The 17193-nt window shown below is 41.2% G+C and overlaps 1 protein-coding gene across 1 annotated transcript in view; it reads right to left on the bottom strand.

Moving 5' to 3' along the window:
• LOC108242179 (Krueppel-like factor 7) overlaps positions 1-17193 on the bottom strand; it is a 43622-nt gene that overhangs the window by 9853 nt on the left and 16576 nt on the right. The window contains exon 2 of the mRNA XM_017426860.2: positions 6214-6835. Within this exon, the coding sequence (XP_017282349.1) occupies positions 6214-6835 (622 nt within the window). The remainder of the gene's footprint in view (positions 1-6213; positions 6836-17193) is intronic.

The raw sequence follows: 17193 nt of genomic DNA, 5'->3' as shown, positions 1-17193 counted from the left end.
GGGGGGGGGGGGTATCTATGTGTATGTGTGTGTGGATGGAGGTATTGGGGTGGGAGGGGTGGGGGGGTTGAAACATGAGAACACAGCAGTCAGTGCAGCTGGCTGAATCTGGCGACGGCACGCCGCCATGCCACCGGCCAATTACCGAGCACGCTGGCAGAGCGCGGAGGCAGTTGCCTAGCGACGGCAACGGTGGAGCTGTACAGGGCGAGAGGCGATGGGGGGGTGGGATGCAGTGCCGATGGTGGTGATAGTGGTGGAGGCAGCAGCAGGAGGAGGAGGAGGGCGGGCACTAAGAGACCAGAGCCTGCAGCAGTACATAACCACTCAGCTACCGACTCCTCCAACGATACACTGCTCGCCGTTGCCTAGCAACAAATCCTCCACCCCCTCCTCCTCCTCCACCTCTCTCCTCTCCCTCAAGATGCCCTCATACAAACAGGCGAGCAGAGCAGGTACACACTCGCTTGCACAAACACACACTTTCACGCTCCCTGGACTGGAAAGGCTACTTTAAAAATACAGAGCTGCATTCACTGAATGACAGTTTTCATCCTAATCCAGTGGATTAGCCTGATCTCAAAAGCATAATCTGATTATGGCACTATTACTTTTGGATTACTTCGCCTGAAAAGGCTAAAAAAAGGAAAAAAAACTAAAATGTAGATTATAAAGCTAAGTGGATTATTTGCTCTCATTTAAACAATCGTGATTGTGGACAGTGTTGTTGTTTAAAGCAAATAAGTTGCTTATAAAGATTCCCATTAACTGTCTTAACCCTGCTATCCAAGAGAAACACGTGTGCCAACAAAACTCTTCCCTTTCCTAAACATATTTCTCGTGTGTAATTTGATAGCCGGGTGTTTCCAGAGTCACTGTAATCCCATTATGTGTAATCTGTTACTTCCGAACGTTCTCTCGCACAGACTCGTGCACACGCTCTCTCCAGCCTCTCAGGTGCCAGCATTGGAAGTTAATTACATTCCCTCCATTAGCTGGAGCCGAAGCAGGGCATCCGGGGTCTCTGAGGTCATTATGGAGGCTCTCCGAGAGCGCTTTATGGGGTCCGGCCCGCAGTTAGCGCTGCAGGGTCGGAGACGAGTCAGAGGGAAGACAAACAGGCTAAGAGGGGAGGATGACAGATGGAGGAAATGACGGAGACATGTAGCAGAGAATGTTGAAAAAAAGGACATTTATACGAAACGACATCCCAAAATTCTAACATCAACTTTGAAATAACGTAAGCTAAGCAAAAACGCCTACATTTTCATGTATAAACTGTAAAAGATCTGTAAAGAGAACAAAAAGCAGGCAGAAATACAAACTAAAAAGTAAGCCTCAACCAAACTGTTGCTCTGCGAAAGCTTTGAACTGTGTTTCAACAGTATTTCTCGTAGGAGATACAAAAAGTTAAAATGTTTTGAAGGGAAAAGGTTGAGCTAAAATATAACTAAAGTCTATGAACACTTGAGTGTTGGCTCCCTACACTCTGAGGGGATTTCAGAGAAAACCTTAAGTCCTACAGCAGCGACAGAAACACTGAGTTAAAGTTGATAAAATCCTTACGTTTTCATGTGTAGTATTTGTTTTTCAAAGCTGGCGTTCATGAAAACCATGAGTAAGGGTGATTCCATGCTTATAAATGCAACACTGGCCTGAAAACGATTCACTTGTAGGATGATGAAACCTTCGATTCGTGGTGGAAAAGCACAATAAAGAGGAATATATGCATACCGGCTATGTATTCCTGAAAAAACATATTTTGAAGGAAAGGAGAAAAAGGAAACGAATGAAGAGACAGAACAACCTAACAGACCTCGTTTTTTTTTTTTTTTCCTTTAGCCTAAAATCTAATTGTACCATTCCTTATCTGCCATAAGCCTATTCACAAAAAGCTCTACAGGGCACTGTCATTTCAACTCAGCCCGCCTAATTCCAGATTAAATCGTAGCCTTTTCTCCGTTTGGTAATTTATGGAAATAACAACTAAGAAAAAGAGGATTTGAGTAATGACATCTTTAAACTTGTCAGGATAATGGCTCCGTGAATGAGGGAGCCCGTGGCACTGTCGTGTCTTTCTGAAGAGGATCGCTCCACCGTACCTCCCCCCGTTCCCATCTTCATCCACTCTTTGTTTTACTCCACATCATCATCTCCTCTTCTTCTGCCGTTTCTTTGGCTTTCCTGTCTCCTTCTGTCATCCTGTGTCAACAGTTTTCCCCCTTCATCATTATACCTTGCTGCTTTAAGAAGACAGATGGTGTTTTTTTTTTTCAGCTTTTTTATTAAAGCTCCCAAAAACAAACTGATCGAGAGGAGAGGCTCCTGATGCAACTCTGTTCTTTATGCAGCTCATATATCACAATCAATAAAACATCATGATATACATTTTTTATCAATTATTTTAGAGGAAAAGGATGAAGAATGACATTTTGATCCGAAATAAATCATTCGTTTTTGGGAGTGGATTGCACAAAAGCAATTAGTCAGGTAGTAAAACTGTCAAAGAAAAAGGATCAAACACTGTCACGAATCACTTGTCAGGCAGATAAAATAGTGTCAACCTTTGAAGCTTATGTTTAGTTTTTATTGGAATAGATCTTGGGCTTTGAGGAGATTGTTTTTACCATAAAGAACAAGCAAGCACAGGTTTTAAAAGGGCCCTACTTAGTATTTAAATAAAAATATTTGCTCTGCATCTTGTCAGGCTTTAATATAAAACATGCAAAGTATACATCAAAACTTGCTGCTCAATTGGGAATAATCTGCTCTGACTTTTGGTAGCTGTTCATCTCACAACGTAGACAAAATCTGCAAATAAACTGCTAGTAAAAAAAATGGAGATCAATGGGATTTTAGTGAAAGAGGTGAGAAAACCATCCCTCTTTAAAGCTTCACAGCTCAGACATACTCAGTGCTTATCACTGTCTGAGATCTTTGCATAAACTTTAGCATTAACTCTAGGGAGTCAACTCTGCCTGTCTGTTAGCAAAATATCTCATGAAGCACTAGGTGGATTTTACCAAAACTTTCAGGAAATAACCACTGGATGTAAACCTCCAACTCTATTAACTTTTGGAGCCAACCCAATACAAGTAGGCTGCCTCATGTAATCATTATTAGCCAGCACATAAATGGCTATAACACAGTCAGTTTTACAGATATTGAGCTAAAATTTGATGTGGTAGTAGCTGATGTTGCATGAAATTACGCATAGTATTATTGCCAAGGTGTGACCCAAAGGACTCATCATTTCTCAGTATAAGATGTTCTATGTCTAAAACTCTGGCATTGAAGGCAGCGGGTGATATGCATTCATTTAAGGAATGCTAAACCTTTCTTTGTTATTGTTGTTGGTCAGTCCTGAAAGTTAGAAATAAAAGTCATTTCTAATAAAATAAACCTTAGTGCACTGTGAACAGATGTTCCTATTAGAAGGTCGTAGGTTAAAAATAAAAGAGCTACACTTGATCCTAAGCGGTCTATAAATGGTGAGCTAAATGGATTCATATATTTGAATTCATTCACATGAAATGAGTTATTTTTAAAGTTGCTCAACACCTTTAAAATATGACAGTTCTAAAATGTTATTTATAGCATCAAACACTTGTACCATGTTCAGATATTTTTTGATCAGTTCCCTTTAATATTAATCTGAATCTCGCACAGTGAGGATTATCTGTCTGTAGATTTCTGCCATTTCGACTTCCTGTCCTTGCGGTTGGACAGCACCGGTGGCACTGGTTTCCCAGAGCCTGGCCCAGTTGGCGTGGAGTTTAATCACAGCAGCTGTGAACGTGCCACACTGGGGGGAATCGATGATGGCATGTCTGAGCCCTTTGTTGTAGTCAAGCTGCTGCCTGCGCACCACCGAGGGTGTGATCACACATACAGCATGTTTCTATTATCCTCAACATGCAGAGGTTGACAAGTTGGAATTTTTTTTTTTTTTTTTCAAATTCGCACCCATCAAAATAGAAGCGTGTGGCGTCTTTGTAGAGCTGCTTTGTTGATCTTTCAGCCGAGCAGCTGATAAGTTTAGACGGCTGGGAGAAAAGAAATCTAATTTGAGTTACTGTAACCTTATTTAACGAGATGGACCTCCGTAGCTGTATCCCCCTGGTTAAAAGAACAAGCTTTACGTATCGCATGTCAATAATCACCTCATTATACCCCTGAACACCTTTTGTAGATGAAACCAGAACAAATATAGAAATAAAGGCCTAGCATTCCTTGAAGGAACGCCTTTCATGGCAGAGTTCATGTTAAGATGTGATATGACAGAATTTTAGCTGTTTTGTCCAAATATTGAAAATGATATGCATCACATACGATTCAGAATAAGCTTTTAGCATTTGAAGTATGTATTGTGAGTGACACTCATCTACTTTCCCATCAGAATATAGCTCAACATCTGCAAAATTTACTGAGTTTAAAGAATTTTTGTGTTTTCTAAGGCACTAGGCTGTAGTAGCTACCTGAACTGGTTTGACTCCAAAAGGTAATTAGTTGTATTTGTACATCCAATGATTACTTTTTGAAAGTTTAATTAAAATCCACCAGGTGGTGCATAAGATTTTTTACTAACAAACAAAAAGGGCTGACTCCAACAGTTAATGCCAAGGTTCTCAGCAAGGGTGATACTCAGCGCCTACCACACCAAATTTTAGCTCAGTATCTGTAAAATTGAATGTATTATAGTTGTTTTTCTGCATTGTAGCATCAGCTGGCTGTTACACCTAATTCACGAAGTTGAAGATGGCTGCCACAGCTAATCAACATCAGCCAACACAAAAATGGCTATAATTGAGTGAACTTTACAGATATTGAGGCAACATTTGGTGTGGTAGTAGCTGAGAGTCATAGATTGTGCAAAATATCGCATTATCACATGAAATTGCACATTCACATAGATGTTTCACTAAAATACCTATAACTGTTTTTTTCTCAGCACAAGATGGTCTTAGTCCCAAACTCTGGCATGAAAGGTGGCGGGGGATATGCAACCATCCAAGGCATGCCAGGCTTTTAATTAATAACAGCAAACACTCATACCTACAGTAGTTCTTGTCTCTTTTTTTTTGGTCAGTTCCAGAGTGAGCTCACTGATTCCGTCAGACTGTAATACACCGTTTTTTTTTTTATTTCAAACACATTTCGCCAATCTTAAAAGTGATCCTATTACCAATCCCTTCAAAACCAGACAACTTCAGAATGAGAAACTGCAACCCAGACTTAGAGAACGGATAGAGGACAGGCGCCTGGAATAAAGTGGGGAAATGGCGGCCTATCCAGGTCAATCCATCCATCACCGTGCAGTTACTCAGACGGAGGACAGCTCCCTGACAGAGGTCTGAGTGCTTTGGGATTGAGATGGAGGAGCGGGAGAGTTATAGCTACACAATCCTTCTTTAAAGGAACCTTGACAACCTACCCTCATGCAATAAAATATTTTCTTAAAGTCGTTACTTTTTTACCTTTCATTGGGATAATGTGATGCTGTTAAGAGCCTGTTCTTTGATTACATAACTGATTTCTTTACACTTTTCTATTGTGTACATATTTCAAGAAGTTGATATCTTGGTAATCTCCATTTAGGTTCTGAAGAATTCTAGAAAACGAGGCGATTATAAAAAAAAGGGTGACAAAAGGGTGATTGGATCTGGCTTTTATATGAACCATAAAAACACAACTAGAAATGACACGCCTAGTTGTTTCCAAGGAGTGCTTTTATCAACAGGTCATCTACTGTCGACCCCCCTCCCAAAAAGAGAGAAACAACTCAGAGCGTTGCCAGTGTCTTTCTGTCATTGTAGTTTATTTTGAAAGGATTATTACCCGTCTAGCAGGATGAGCAGCAGCACACGTATGAAATGCAGCAAGTTGGTCTTAAGTTTATAGAGATACCGGCAGGATTGGACAGGGAGGTTGAATATTCAAAGAAAAATCGAATAATTCCTACATAAATAGTCTGAAAATATTTAGAATTAAAATATATTTGACATTTGCATTGATGATAAACAATCATGTATTTTAAATGGGTTGCACATTAAAAATGCCACACATAAAAATCTTTTATTATTCTCGGGGACTGAACACACAAATCTGAAATATCTGACTAATTTATTTAAAACAAACTTGATTAAAGGGTTAACAACCATTAAGTCTACTGTAACTATGACAGCTTTATAAAAAAATAAATAAATTTCTTACCCGTATGTGTCCTCTGGTGTGCCTTTAAGTGGGAGCTCTTGGTGTACACCTTCCTGCAGCCATTGAACTGACAACGGTGGATCCTCTTCTTGTTCTCTGGTAGATCTCCAGCCACACATGCTGCTCCCTCCTCTTCGTCCTTCATCTGGATAGGAAGTGCATGTCCCGCCACCAGCCGGGCGGCGCTGAGCCCCACCTTCCTGGCCACCAGCTTCAAAGTGAGCGTGCCGTCAGCCGTGGCCGTCAGTGTCTGGTTGGGCTTGTTGAGGTGTCGGCCCAGTTCTGGCGAAGACGGGGGAGTCAGGGAGGTGACGGCACTCAGTTGAGCCTGATGGACCCCTTCTAGCCCCTCTGCATTTTCCGGCTCCTGTCCTTTGGGTTTGAGGTCCCTTGTCATTGCCGCGGAGGAAGGTACGTTCTGCCGTGAGTGGCACAGGATCACTGGGGGGGGACTCGGAGGTTCCGGAAGGTGGGGCAGGCTGGGGAGCAGGGAGTCTGTCAGATCTTCCTCACCATCCTCCTTTAGGTAGGCTGGTGTAAGGAGGCCATCGAGGTCCTGGTCAAAAAGCTCTGAGAGACGTTTGGGCTCTGTCTGCAGATAACGTTCCAATTCCAGGCAGGTCTACAGGAGATAAAACACAAATTTTAGATTCATTTCAGGCAAATTCACACATTTAGGCGTATGCACTTATGATGCCTCACATCCCACTTAACGATTTCAACAGCCATCAGATCATCTATTATGCCTTTACATGATGAGGAGAGAAAATCTCTAAGATGCTGTCCTCTCACCAGGTAGGCAGCCACTCTGCACAGCTGTCACATGCAAAGATAGTCACCAAGATGGCTGATTAAACCCTGATTGATTGCAACCGCTGCCGCGCGGAACCATAGTGAGGCAAGAGAAGTCCTAAACTGCACAGAACTTCTATCAAGCAACATTTTATGGAGCTTGGACAAACCATGTGTGTGTCAGCTTTCACTGAGCTGAGATAGGAAGATTTATTCAGCTGTAGTTATGGTCTGCTTCATCCCCATTACTCCAAACACCTCTCCCTGCAGAGAGCAAATAAAAGGCTGCATCCCTTATTTGTGTGAACTGGCATCCTGAGAAGTCTATTACTTTACTACAAGCTGGCGAGATTCTGAGCAGTGAGAAGCTGGTGGGGGAAAAAGACACTCCGTGTCCAAGGATGAAGCTATTATGTCTGAATGGACGGCGCTGGTTTGATCCCAAGGATCGCCGTGTTTCGCTTGTAGCCACTAACCCATTTTGACAGCTGAGATGGAGGCTAGCGGCTCCACTGGGTGCGTGCAACTCGCCGCTTCATTTGTGTGTAAATAGGCACTGACAGACAGAGTAGCTAGTTCCATTATCAGGAATAAGGTTGCACAGACTGAACACATCAGAGACATTTACAATCTTACAACTCCCCTCTTTCCTTGTTTGCACCTTCTAAAAATAGGCCGGCGTCTGTTGCTAAGGGAGTGTGATTTCTCCTCTAAGCCATTTCTTTCTAGGAACAAAAAGGGATGTTGAGTGTGCACAGTATTGTTTGTAATGAAATCAAATTAAAAAGCTGCTCAGGACTGCTTCTACAATGAGAAGCCAAGATAATGTGCTATGCCTTTTATTTTGCTGTACACCTCCATGCCTACATTTTCCTGTGATGGTTTTAAGAATATTAAATTCTTTCCTGCACTGCAGTATCATAAAAGTCTTTACTGCTTCTTTGTCGGCTTAAAACAATAAGTTTTGAATTAAAAAGAGGAACTTTTCTTCTTTATTCCTACTTTCAGAGCATAATTGGTATAAAAAGTGTGAAGACCTGATAAGTGTGCCTTAACAATGTAGAAAAACACAAATCTGCTCAAAGAAAAAAAAAGTCAATATCTTTTAACCCCTCAAGTGACCCTTCTCATCACTCTTTTTTTGCCATTCTGCCTCACCGTAGATCGATTTCCAAAATTCAACCTTTTCTTCTGTTCTTTTCTTCTTTGCTTGCCCCCCTCCTCTCCCCCNCCCCCCCCCCATTCCACCCAGGTGAGGACTAATTATCTTCTAAAACCAGCCAGTTAAAGGAGACTTTATTCACCAAAATGCTGAGAGCTGCAAACCAAGGTGTGTGCGTGAGGTAGTTCAAGGGAGCAGAAAAGAGGATAGAAGCAGATAAGTGAAAGAAGGTGGTGGCAAAGAAGTGGGTGGGGGGGGTGGAAGACGAATGATGGAAGGACAAGTAGGCAGAGGAGTACAGAGAGCGAAGGCAGGTCTTGACTTCATTTTCACTGTGAGGGGGCGAATCCTTTTTGGAAGTGTGACATTTGGCATAACAGGATCTTGTCAGCGGGCAAGCCACAGGCCTCACACACAGAAAAGGGGGCTCGTACAGGGTAAATGTTAGGTTGCGACCAACGGAGATGAGCTAGGATGTTGTGTGTATGTACAGACATACAGCGTTCTTACAAGTGAGCGTGCATGATGAATAAAAGAGGCTCCGTGTGAGTAGGTGACAGGTATGACAAGCTTATTGTGTGCTCTTTTTTTCCATTTGTCTTTTTCGTCTTTTCCCCATTGAGGCCTTTTCACCCTTTCTTTCTTTCCTCCTCCTCCTCCCCTAGGTGGTGACATTATCAATATTGAAGAGAAGGTCATGCAGATGATCAGCAGTTCCTGTGAGCTTGATGTGTAGTGATGAGGGTGTATGTGTTGTATGCAAATATGCAAGTTTGACTGCATATGAACAAAATTTGGCAAGTGTATGTGTGCATAATTATGCAGTTCTTGCAAGAGTGTTTCTGCAAACACCTACGTGCATGCATCTTTTTGCTGGTCTCATGACATCAAGTGGGCAACATGCAAGAGTGTGGGGGCAAGAAATTACGTGCCAAAAACATGGCACAATGGCCAAGATAAAGGAATGCACACGGCTTAGGTCCATTTGGACAAACGCCGATCTGGAGAGCCACCATCAATTGGCCACACACAAAGCCAGGGTCCATTTCCTAAAGGGCTTTTGGGATGAGTTCTTTATGCCAGCCAAGACAAGCTGAGACAATCCACTGGCTGCTCCAGCAGCCCCATCTCCGCCAGCAAAAAGAAATCTTCTGTGTGGCATTGGCTCTACCAATGATTTATTTAAAAACACTGACAAACATGATAGTCTTAATGGTATGTGCAATAAAAGCCAAGGTTTTAGCTCAAATAGATGCAATTTTATCTTACTTCTTTCTCTAGATTTCTAGTAGTAGAGACAATAACAGCAGAGTTTTTATGCAGACTTCAAGGTTTGTTTGTTTTTTTAAAGTACTGAAAATCATTGGCTAAAGAGCATCTTAAATATTCCTAACATCAACTGATGACTTAGTTGTAACTCTAAGGAGTTCACATAAGTAATACTACTCTTCACTTGATCTGCTCCCTCAGTTGTCCTTAGTTTAAGGTTCTGATAAAAACAATAAAAACACACTACATGACGATCTTGAAGGTTTAAAATTGCAGTCCACCAACCATTGGGTGACACTGTCATGGCCATGTCTACCTTATATGGAATCTTTAGGGACCAAACTTTTCAAGACTAATTTAAGCTTGAATACTGCCAGAATTATACAGTAAACAGACATAAATAGTTTGTAGATGTCTACTCTAAAACTGGGCTAAACTAACACTTGGTCCACACTACACCAAAGATTTATTTAAATGAGACTTTCTGCAGCGTTTGCACCTGCCGACCACACACAAATGCAGATTTTAATGTGGGAAATAACTTAAAATCTTTAAGAATACTTTCTAAGGAGGGATTTTTTAATGCTGTTTTTGGTGCATCCTTTTGGACTTAAAACACTTTTCATAAACACTGATGCAACAGTCTATTTGTAACTAAAACAACAATAGAGCCGTTTTTACCAGCTTTATTTTATTTTTTACATCCATCTTACTTAGTCCTAATTCTGTTAAACATTGTTGGAGTGTTAAAATAACTGGGAGGAAATTTTCAGCAATATCAAGACAAAAAACAAACAAACAAACAAAACAAATGCTACAATAGGTGGTAAATTTCCTACCCAGCATGGGTATTTCAGAGTTTTTGTTACAACTGTGTAGACAGAGGAAAAATTACAACTTAACACAGTCATCTATTAAGTTAAGAACAATTTATTGAAGCACATTTTCTGCAGCAGAACTGTGGATGATTAAAGTTCCAACAGACCCAAATCTTTCACTGACAAATTTATTTTAAAAACATCTATAAAATCCTGATTTGTGATCCATCTTTTTTAAGTAAACCATAAATTAGGCAATGACTAAAGAACATGGGGTACAAGAGATCTAAACTCAGCCTGAGATATGACACTCACAGCTAGATAGATTAAAACCACATCATTGGGTAGAGCTGTCTCAAATCTAACAGGGTAAGCTGTTTATTTCCTGGAAATAAAGACAGCAATATTTCTGAACAGTTTCAGAAGAAACTGCCACTATAATTGCTTCTGCAATTATAGCGGCGATCTCTGACCAAGAACAAATGCAGGACAGAGGTGTAAATCTGAGGCGCTTATTGCTTCATCGAAGTGTGTGATTAAACACTCAGTTTAAGTTGTCACAAATGACTCATCATCTAAAGCAGTTTCTTTTTATAGGACAATCAAATTTTTGACGACTAGTCATTAAGACTTCTTTCAACATAACCAATCAGAAGAATACCTCTGACAGTGAAATGGGTAGTGATTAAGAATAAATAGCCCCTTTTCACAGCTGTTTTCCTTCTTTTTGGCTTGTCAAGGCAGAAAATTTAAACACTTCTGTCACTAATAAGTTTAATAATGGCCATTTAAGTGCAGCAATAAGCCATGTGACGCATAGGCCTCCAGCTCCACGAACCTGGAGCAAATAAATTCAGTGATCATTAATTTTACTATTCGCACTTGCACTGTCCCGACTGTAGTGTGTCAAAATGTCAAAGACAAAAGGTCTATCAAGATAAATCAAGAAATGCTTGGTTGCATGAAACCTTTTTGTCCATCACCAGCCAGTTTTCTGGCTATGTCTTGTGTAATTGGTTGAGCAGTGAAAGGTTATACTCAATTAGGTCAAAGTGGAGCCTGACTGATGTTCATGTGAAGCATGAAAACCTACTTTATTTCTTACATCCAGATGTATAGGGCTACAACTAATGGTGCAGTGGAAAAACTGAAGGATGACGTGACTTCAGTTTGTTGTTTCTAAGGTTCTTGAAACAACCAAAGTCAATTCTGACAAAAACTGAAGGACTGAATTCGACAACATTTAGATAATTGCTGATGATTTTCAGCTGTGACTTTTGCTGTTGCTTAGGTGATGTTTACAATAAATGACCAGCTCGTTGTGGTCTCTATGACCTGTTTGACCAATCGGAGCGTGGTTGGATCACAACAAATTTGGAAAACCTTTAGTGTTAAGGCAGTCGTGACCCTGCTAGGCTCTAAGTACTTGCCAGTGTTTGGGTTTGTTGGGGTCGCAGCCTAGGCGTGAGGTCCTGCTGTCAAATCTTGACAACCAAGCCAAGTTGGTGCATGCAGGTCCCACACCATAGGTACTCCTTCACTACTGCCACCTCACTCCACCCAGGACCTCGATACACTGCCACAGCAAAAGTAAAAACAAAAACTGCAAACTCAAAATGCTTCAAGACTATTCATGCTCCTTGTAGATTCAAAGTCGTGGTTATAACCCCATCTTGGGTCATGAAACATCAAGTGGGAGCTAATCCCCAGGCTATAGATGAGTCACAAGCCTTTGTCCCTATTATTTTGTTGGTTGGAAAATGAAAAGTTTATGAACACGTTTTAGGGAGCCCATTCAATTCTTAATATTCTCTTGTGAATACCTTGCAAAGCCTCTGCAAAAAACATCCACATTCTGGCTGACTCTTTTTACGCAATTGTAAGATTATCCAATGTAAAGGGTCTTATGATTAATTTCAATGAAGCTGTTTAGCAGAAATGTCATCAAGACATTGTGAGTGATAATATATTTTCAAAGAAATGTAGTTCAGCTTGATTGACAAGGCGTATAAGACACAGGTTTCTGTTTTATATAGACTTTTATTGCTCTACTCCAGGGTTGCACAATTTTGGAAAAACAGAGCATCTTGACCTGTACCATCTGAACTGGATATGGACATCAAGTGCAAGGACAGTCTGTTTTTTTGACCAAATCTGATTTCATGACATTTGAAATAAAGTTATATAAATTACTGTGATCCGTGCAATCTTTTTCAATGCTGGTATTACACTCACTGATATCACAATGATGATTCTTATTTACTATATCGTGCAGCCCTGCTGTACTCATAAATAAACATGTCCAATTTCTAGATAAAAATATGTTTAGCTGATCTGGTACTATTGGAGTTAAGTTATCTTTGATCCAAAATTCATACATAATTCAACAGAAAATGCTAGAAAAGGTTTAATGTGTGGAAATGTATTGAGCTTACATACACAAACCCTGAATTAAACATGGAAAAAACAAAACATCATGCATGGTAAATATTCACTGATCACGACAATCTGTCACAAAGTTAAGCAGTCTGTGAACCCAACTTGATTCCCTCATTTCAGTCTCCTTATTTGTCCTCCTGCCATCTCATCCTCTCCTCCCTTCTTCCAAAGGGCCTTTTTTCTCGGCAGCTGATCCTCTCTCTTCATCTCCTCCCTTCACATTTGGTCCGCGCCAAACCGCCTGCCATCACCATCAAAGCGCACGCTGCCTCCCAACTGTTAGCGCCCCGCTACGTGGCTAATAAAAAGCCTGGGTTATAAATATGAACAGAGGAGCATGCATATGCCCTAAAGGAAGGCCCAAAACGCCACTAAACAGATAAATGTAATGGGGTGGATACGGCTCATTAATTTTAGGATGATCATGTTTGGTTTTTACAGATGCTGTGATGGAGACAAGGTGCTATGAATAAAATTCAGTGCTCATGCTAGCAGGGTTGAAAAGGGCAGAACTATAAGGGTCCCCTGAGCTAGAAGGGGGAACGATGTCCCACTATTGTTAGATGCATGGAGGTTGGGGGTGGGATATGTTGTCACATCTTTTAGGAGAAGACCTATGATTCCCTGCAGCACATTTTTGTGGGGTTGCATAATTTTGGATTAAGTGGATTTTTTTGTTCCTGACTATATGGCACAATTGGTCTAAAATAAAACAATGTTCTTGTCAATATTTTACATAAACTTTGTTGGCTTCTTCATAATAGGTCATTTAACTAGAAAGGTATTTTATAAAATACAATAATTGGGAAAACCTAGATAGAAAAACTCACTAAAATAAAATTAAAATGGCTTCTGATCTATAAATTGAATTACTGTTGATTCCTGATGTCAAAAACAAATTAAAAATGGTCATTGTGAACATTGTTGATTAAGTGTTGTCTTTTCAACCAAAATAGACAGTCAGGGTTGACACCAACAGATAAAGCTCAAGTTTTAAGCAATGTAATGCACTCAGATTCAGTGTTGGAGATGACTCTCAGGTACGACCAAAATTTCAGCTCAATATGTGTAAAATTGAGTTTTTGCCATTTTTTTGCTTCCAAAGGTCAGATGGCTGTGGCAGAAATCTTAAATTAGACTAACTCCAAAAATTAATCAGCTGCAGATGAATGCAACCTTTTTCTCGAGTGACTTGTGCTTTTTCTATAGCAAGTGATTTGCCCCACAAATTGGAAAAGAAAACAACCTTTTGTTGTCAACATGACACATTGATTATTTCCTCCAGCCATTTTTTATGGCAGGAGTTTCCCTCTGTACTTAAAAAGTCAAAAAATATTCATGTCTTGGAGGGAATTTAAACCCTCTCTCCAGCAGCTTTTGCGTCACGTCTTTTGTTGTTTCACATTCAAATGACATTCCGTTTGTTGCTTGTTGTGCATTTTCATTTAATACCTTTGGTCACAGAAAATACGACGGCCTTGGTTTCTATTCACAGGGTGTCAGTGCATTACCGCCGTTACATCAGCTCTGATTAAAATCCCTTTGAGAAATTAATCACAGTTTTACCCTACAGGTAGGTAACAATCATATCAGCTTTGACATCAATATTCTCTCCTGCAACCAACCGGCTAACCAAACTGTCTTATCGTTTCTCTTATTCTTCTGATTTTATTTTTTATGACACGCTGTTTTGCTTTACTGACTTTGTTTATAGTCATCTTTATTATTGCCGCTTGTAATTCAGCGCACACGGTTGACACTTTTATCGAGGTAAAAGTTTGGCTTTGATTCAGCCTGTGTGTATATGTGAGTGTGTCCGTGCACGTTTGTGTGTTTTACCCTGCCGGCACACGTTATTGGGTCTGTGTCTCCCATTGATCTGCTGTGCCGGGCCAAGCCATCACTTTGAGGTGACAGCTAAATGACCGGTAGCCCAAGGCAGTGGCCAGCTCGGCAAGCGCCTATGTGTGTTTGTGTGCGTGTTTGCATCGCGGCGCCTAATCGATACAAAATGATACCGAGCAGGAGCTCATCAGCAGTGGCCGTCGCAGCTGACAGAGACGGTAATCTATAGCTTTACCGAGCAATACTTACACGGCACCCCCGCTGCTACATCCACACACACAAAATCTCTAGAAAGCACAGTCTGGCTCCTAATCTCCCCTTTAGGGTTTTTGCTCCTTCCTCGCTAAGAACCCCAGATTTCCAACTCCTTGGAGAGCAGCATGGCATCATCAGCAGATCCCCACTGTAGGGGAGGGGGGACCTGCCCTACAGGGGTGGAAGGAGGGGAACGATGGGCGAGCCTGTGAGAAGACGCATCGTTTTTATGATCTGAATAGTAGAGCATCCTCGCAACGCTCTGTCATTCTCAATAGAGAAAGCAGCAGGGGGTGCCGAGTTTGTCCAGGAGGCATCTTGACGCTCCTAATGGGGCTTCGAAGGTGTGAGGCAAAGAAAAGAAAAAGGGGGAGCGGGGTCACAAAAAGACAGCAGCTAAAGGGGAGACACAATTCATCTGTCAGGACAAGACAGATGAGTAAAAACAGGCTTTAAGACAAGCTGTGCTGAGACCTAGAAATTTTCTAAAGAAATCCTGAACAGTGGAAATGCAGCTACTCCTCCTTGGACCACCACCTTATCGTGGCAGAGGAGTCTAAGTCCTCTAATGATCCTAGGAGCTTTGTCTCTGGTAGGGTCCCCTATGGGTGAAGGAGGAGACAAAGAGCGGATCAGAAGACCCTTCATGGAAAATACAACAATGAATCAATGTAGCCAGCCTGGTGGGTTACCAGGTTTCCACCCTGGAGTCAGGCCTGGGGTTGGGGCCTGAGTGCGATCACCTGGTGGCTGGGCCTAGCTTGAATCTACTCACCCTTTGACCCACCACCCATACGAGGAGTGTGAAAAGTTCAGCACTTTGTAGATAGTGTAGCAGACCAAGGCAGAGGCCTTGGAAGTCCAGTCCCCGATTATTATAATTGGCAGTTGGGACATGGAACAGCTCCTCTCTGCAGGTTGGCCAGGCTCAGCCTTAGAGACGTGGTGAGGCGCTCATTTATCAGAGAGGGGCTAAAAGTAAAACCTCTGCTTCTACACATAGACAGGATCCAGTTGTTTTGGACATCTGGTTAGGATGCCTCCTGGACACCTCCCTGTGGAAGGGTTTTGGCATGTTGTGAAATGCCTTCCCACCCCTAGTATCCAAAGTGTTTTATGTTGCAGATGTAACAAACTAAAAAATAAGGCATCACTTTCAGTTTTGAAGAGAGCTCAGATATAATGAAAGTTAATGAGGTGGGATTTGAGAAAAGCCGAGAAAGAAGAGAAAAATTCCTGAAGTTTTATGTATAACTTGTGTAGAAAGTGTAAAGACTGTTAAAATACTAAAAAAAAAAAAAGTTTGCATAAATTTTGAAAAGCAAAGAAAGCTCAAAAGTTAGTGTGTGGGACACCATCACTCACTAAGTTGAACATTTTATGGTAAAATATTGAAACAAAATAAAACTGTAAAACATATCAAGATGCCAGTTCAGTCATGTAAAGTCCAACTTTCTGTGACCTACTTATACTTGGATTGATGGTTTTATTGTGAATTATGTCTGAGAAATAGAGCTACAAAAGGGCTGGGTTTTCTCACTTGTTTAACCAAAATCTCATTGTTGTGTTTGCGAACATTTAATGCAGATTTTGTTAAGTGTCTACCAAAGGTCATAGCACACGAATTCTGATCAAGCTGCACATTTTTAATGTTTTTAAATTCTTTTTTATGTGTACTGTTTTCTACAGCTCAGGGACAAAAATAGAAGTATGACAAGCGAATAATGATGAAGGTGCTTCAATGCTTCTTTGTTGGCAGCTTTAATTACATTTCAAATTTCAAGAGAAAAGTTTCAAGGAAAAGGAAGAGACGAAGCAAACGCTAGACGCTGCAAATTAGAGGAGGAAAAGAAAAAGAGAGAAAGATGTGAGGCTCGAAATGCCACAGACAGGAGACAGCAGCTCTCCTCCTCATTGACTAACAGCTCCATCTCTCCAGGCAGCCACCTAGCTTCAGATAACACACTACGGAAACAGCTTAATTACACACACGGCCTTATCAGACGACATTAGCCTCACGGTAATAATCAGCTCCTCCGTCAAAGCCTGGCAACACAGCACCTTGAGGCAGTTTTACACAGAGCGGGCTTCAGGCTGATAACAGACACTGCCAGTTGTTAAATCACAATTTGCTGACGGAGTTTAGCAGAATAATGTGCGTTCGGTTGTAAACCTGCCAACTCCTTTTATACACAGTCAATTTTGGTTTGGATGGGCGCACAAATAGAGACTTGAAGCTGTTGCGAGCAGCATATTCTGCTTTGCTTGACTTGCTTGTGTACATTTTTTTTTATTATTATTCAGCCCAGTTTTGAAATCAAGTTTAGTCTGATAGTTTCAGCTCTCCCGCCAATCCGTCCCGTTACAGGAGGTTCACGCGACGCATGCGAGCGCACGTTT

Source organism: Kryptolebias marmoratus, linkage group LG23 (assembly GCF_001649575.2).
Source record: "Kryptolebias marmoratus isolate JLee-2015 linkage group LG23, ASM164957v2, whole genome shotgun sequence".
Classification (NCBI taxonomy): domain Eukaryota; kingdom Metazoa; phylum Chordata; class Actinopteri; order Cyprinodontiformes; family Rivulidae; genus Kryptolebias; species Kryptolebias marmoratus.
The sequence above is the reverse complement of the archived record's forward strand: the minus strand, read 5'-3'. Positions and strand labels throughout refer to the sequence as shown.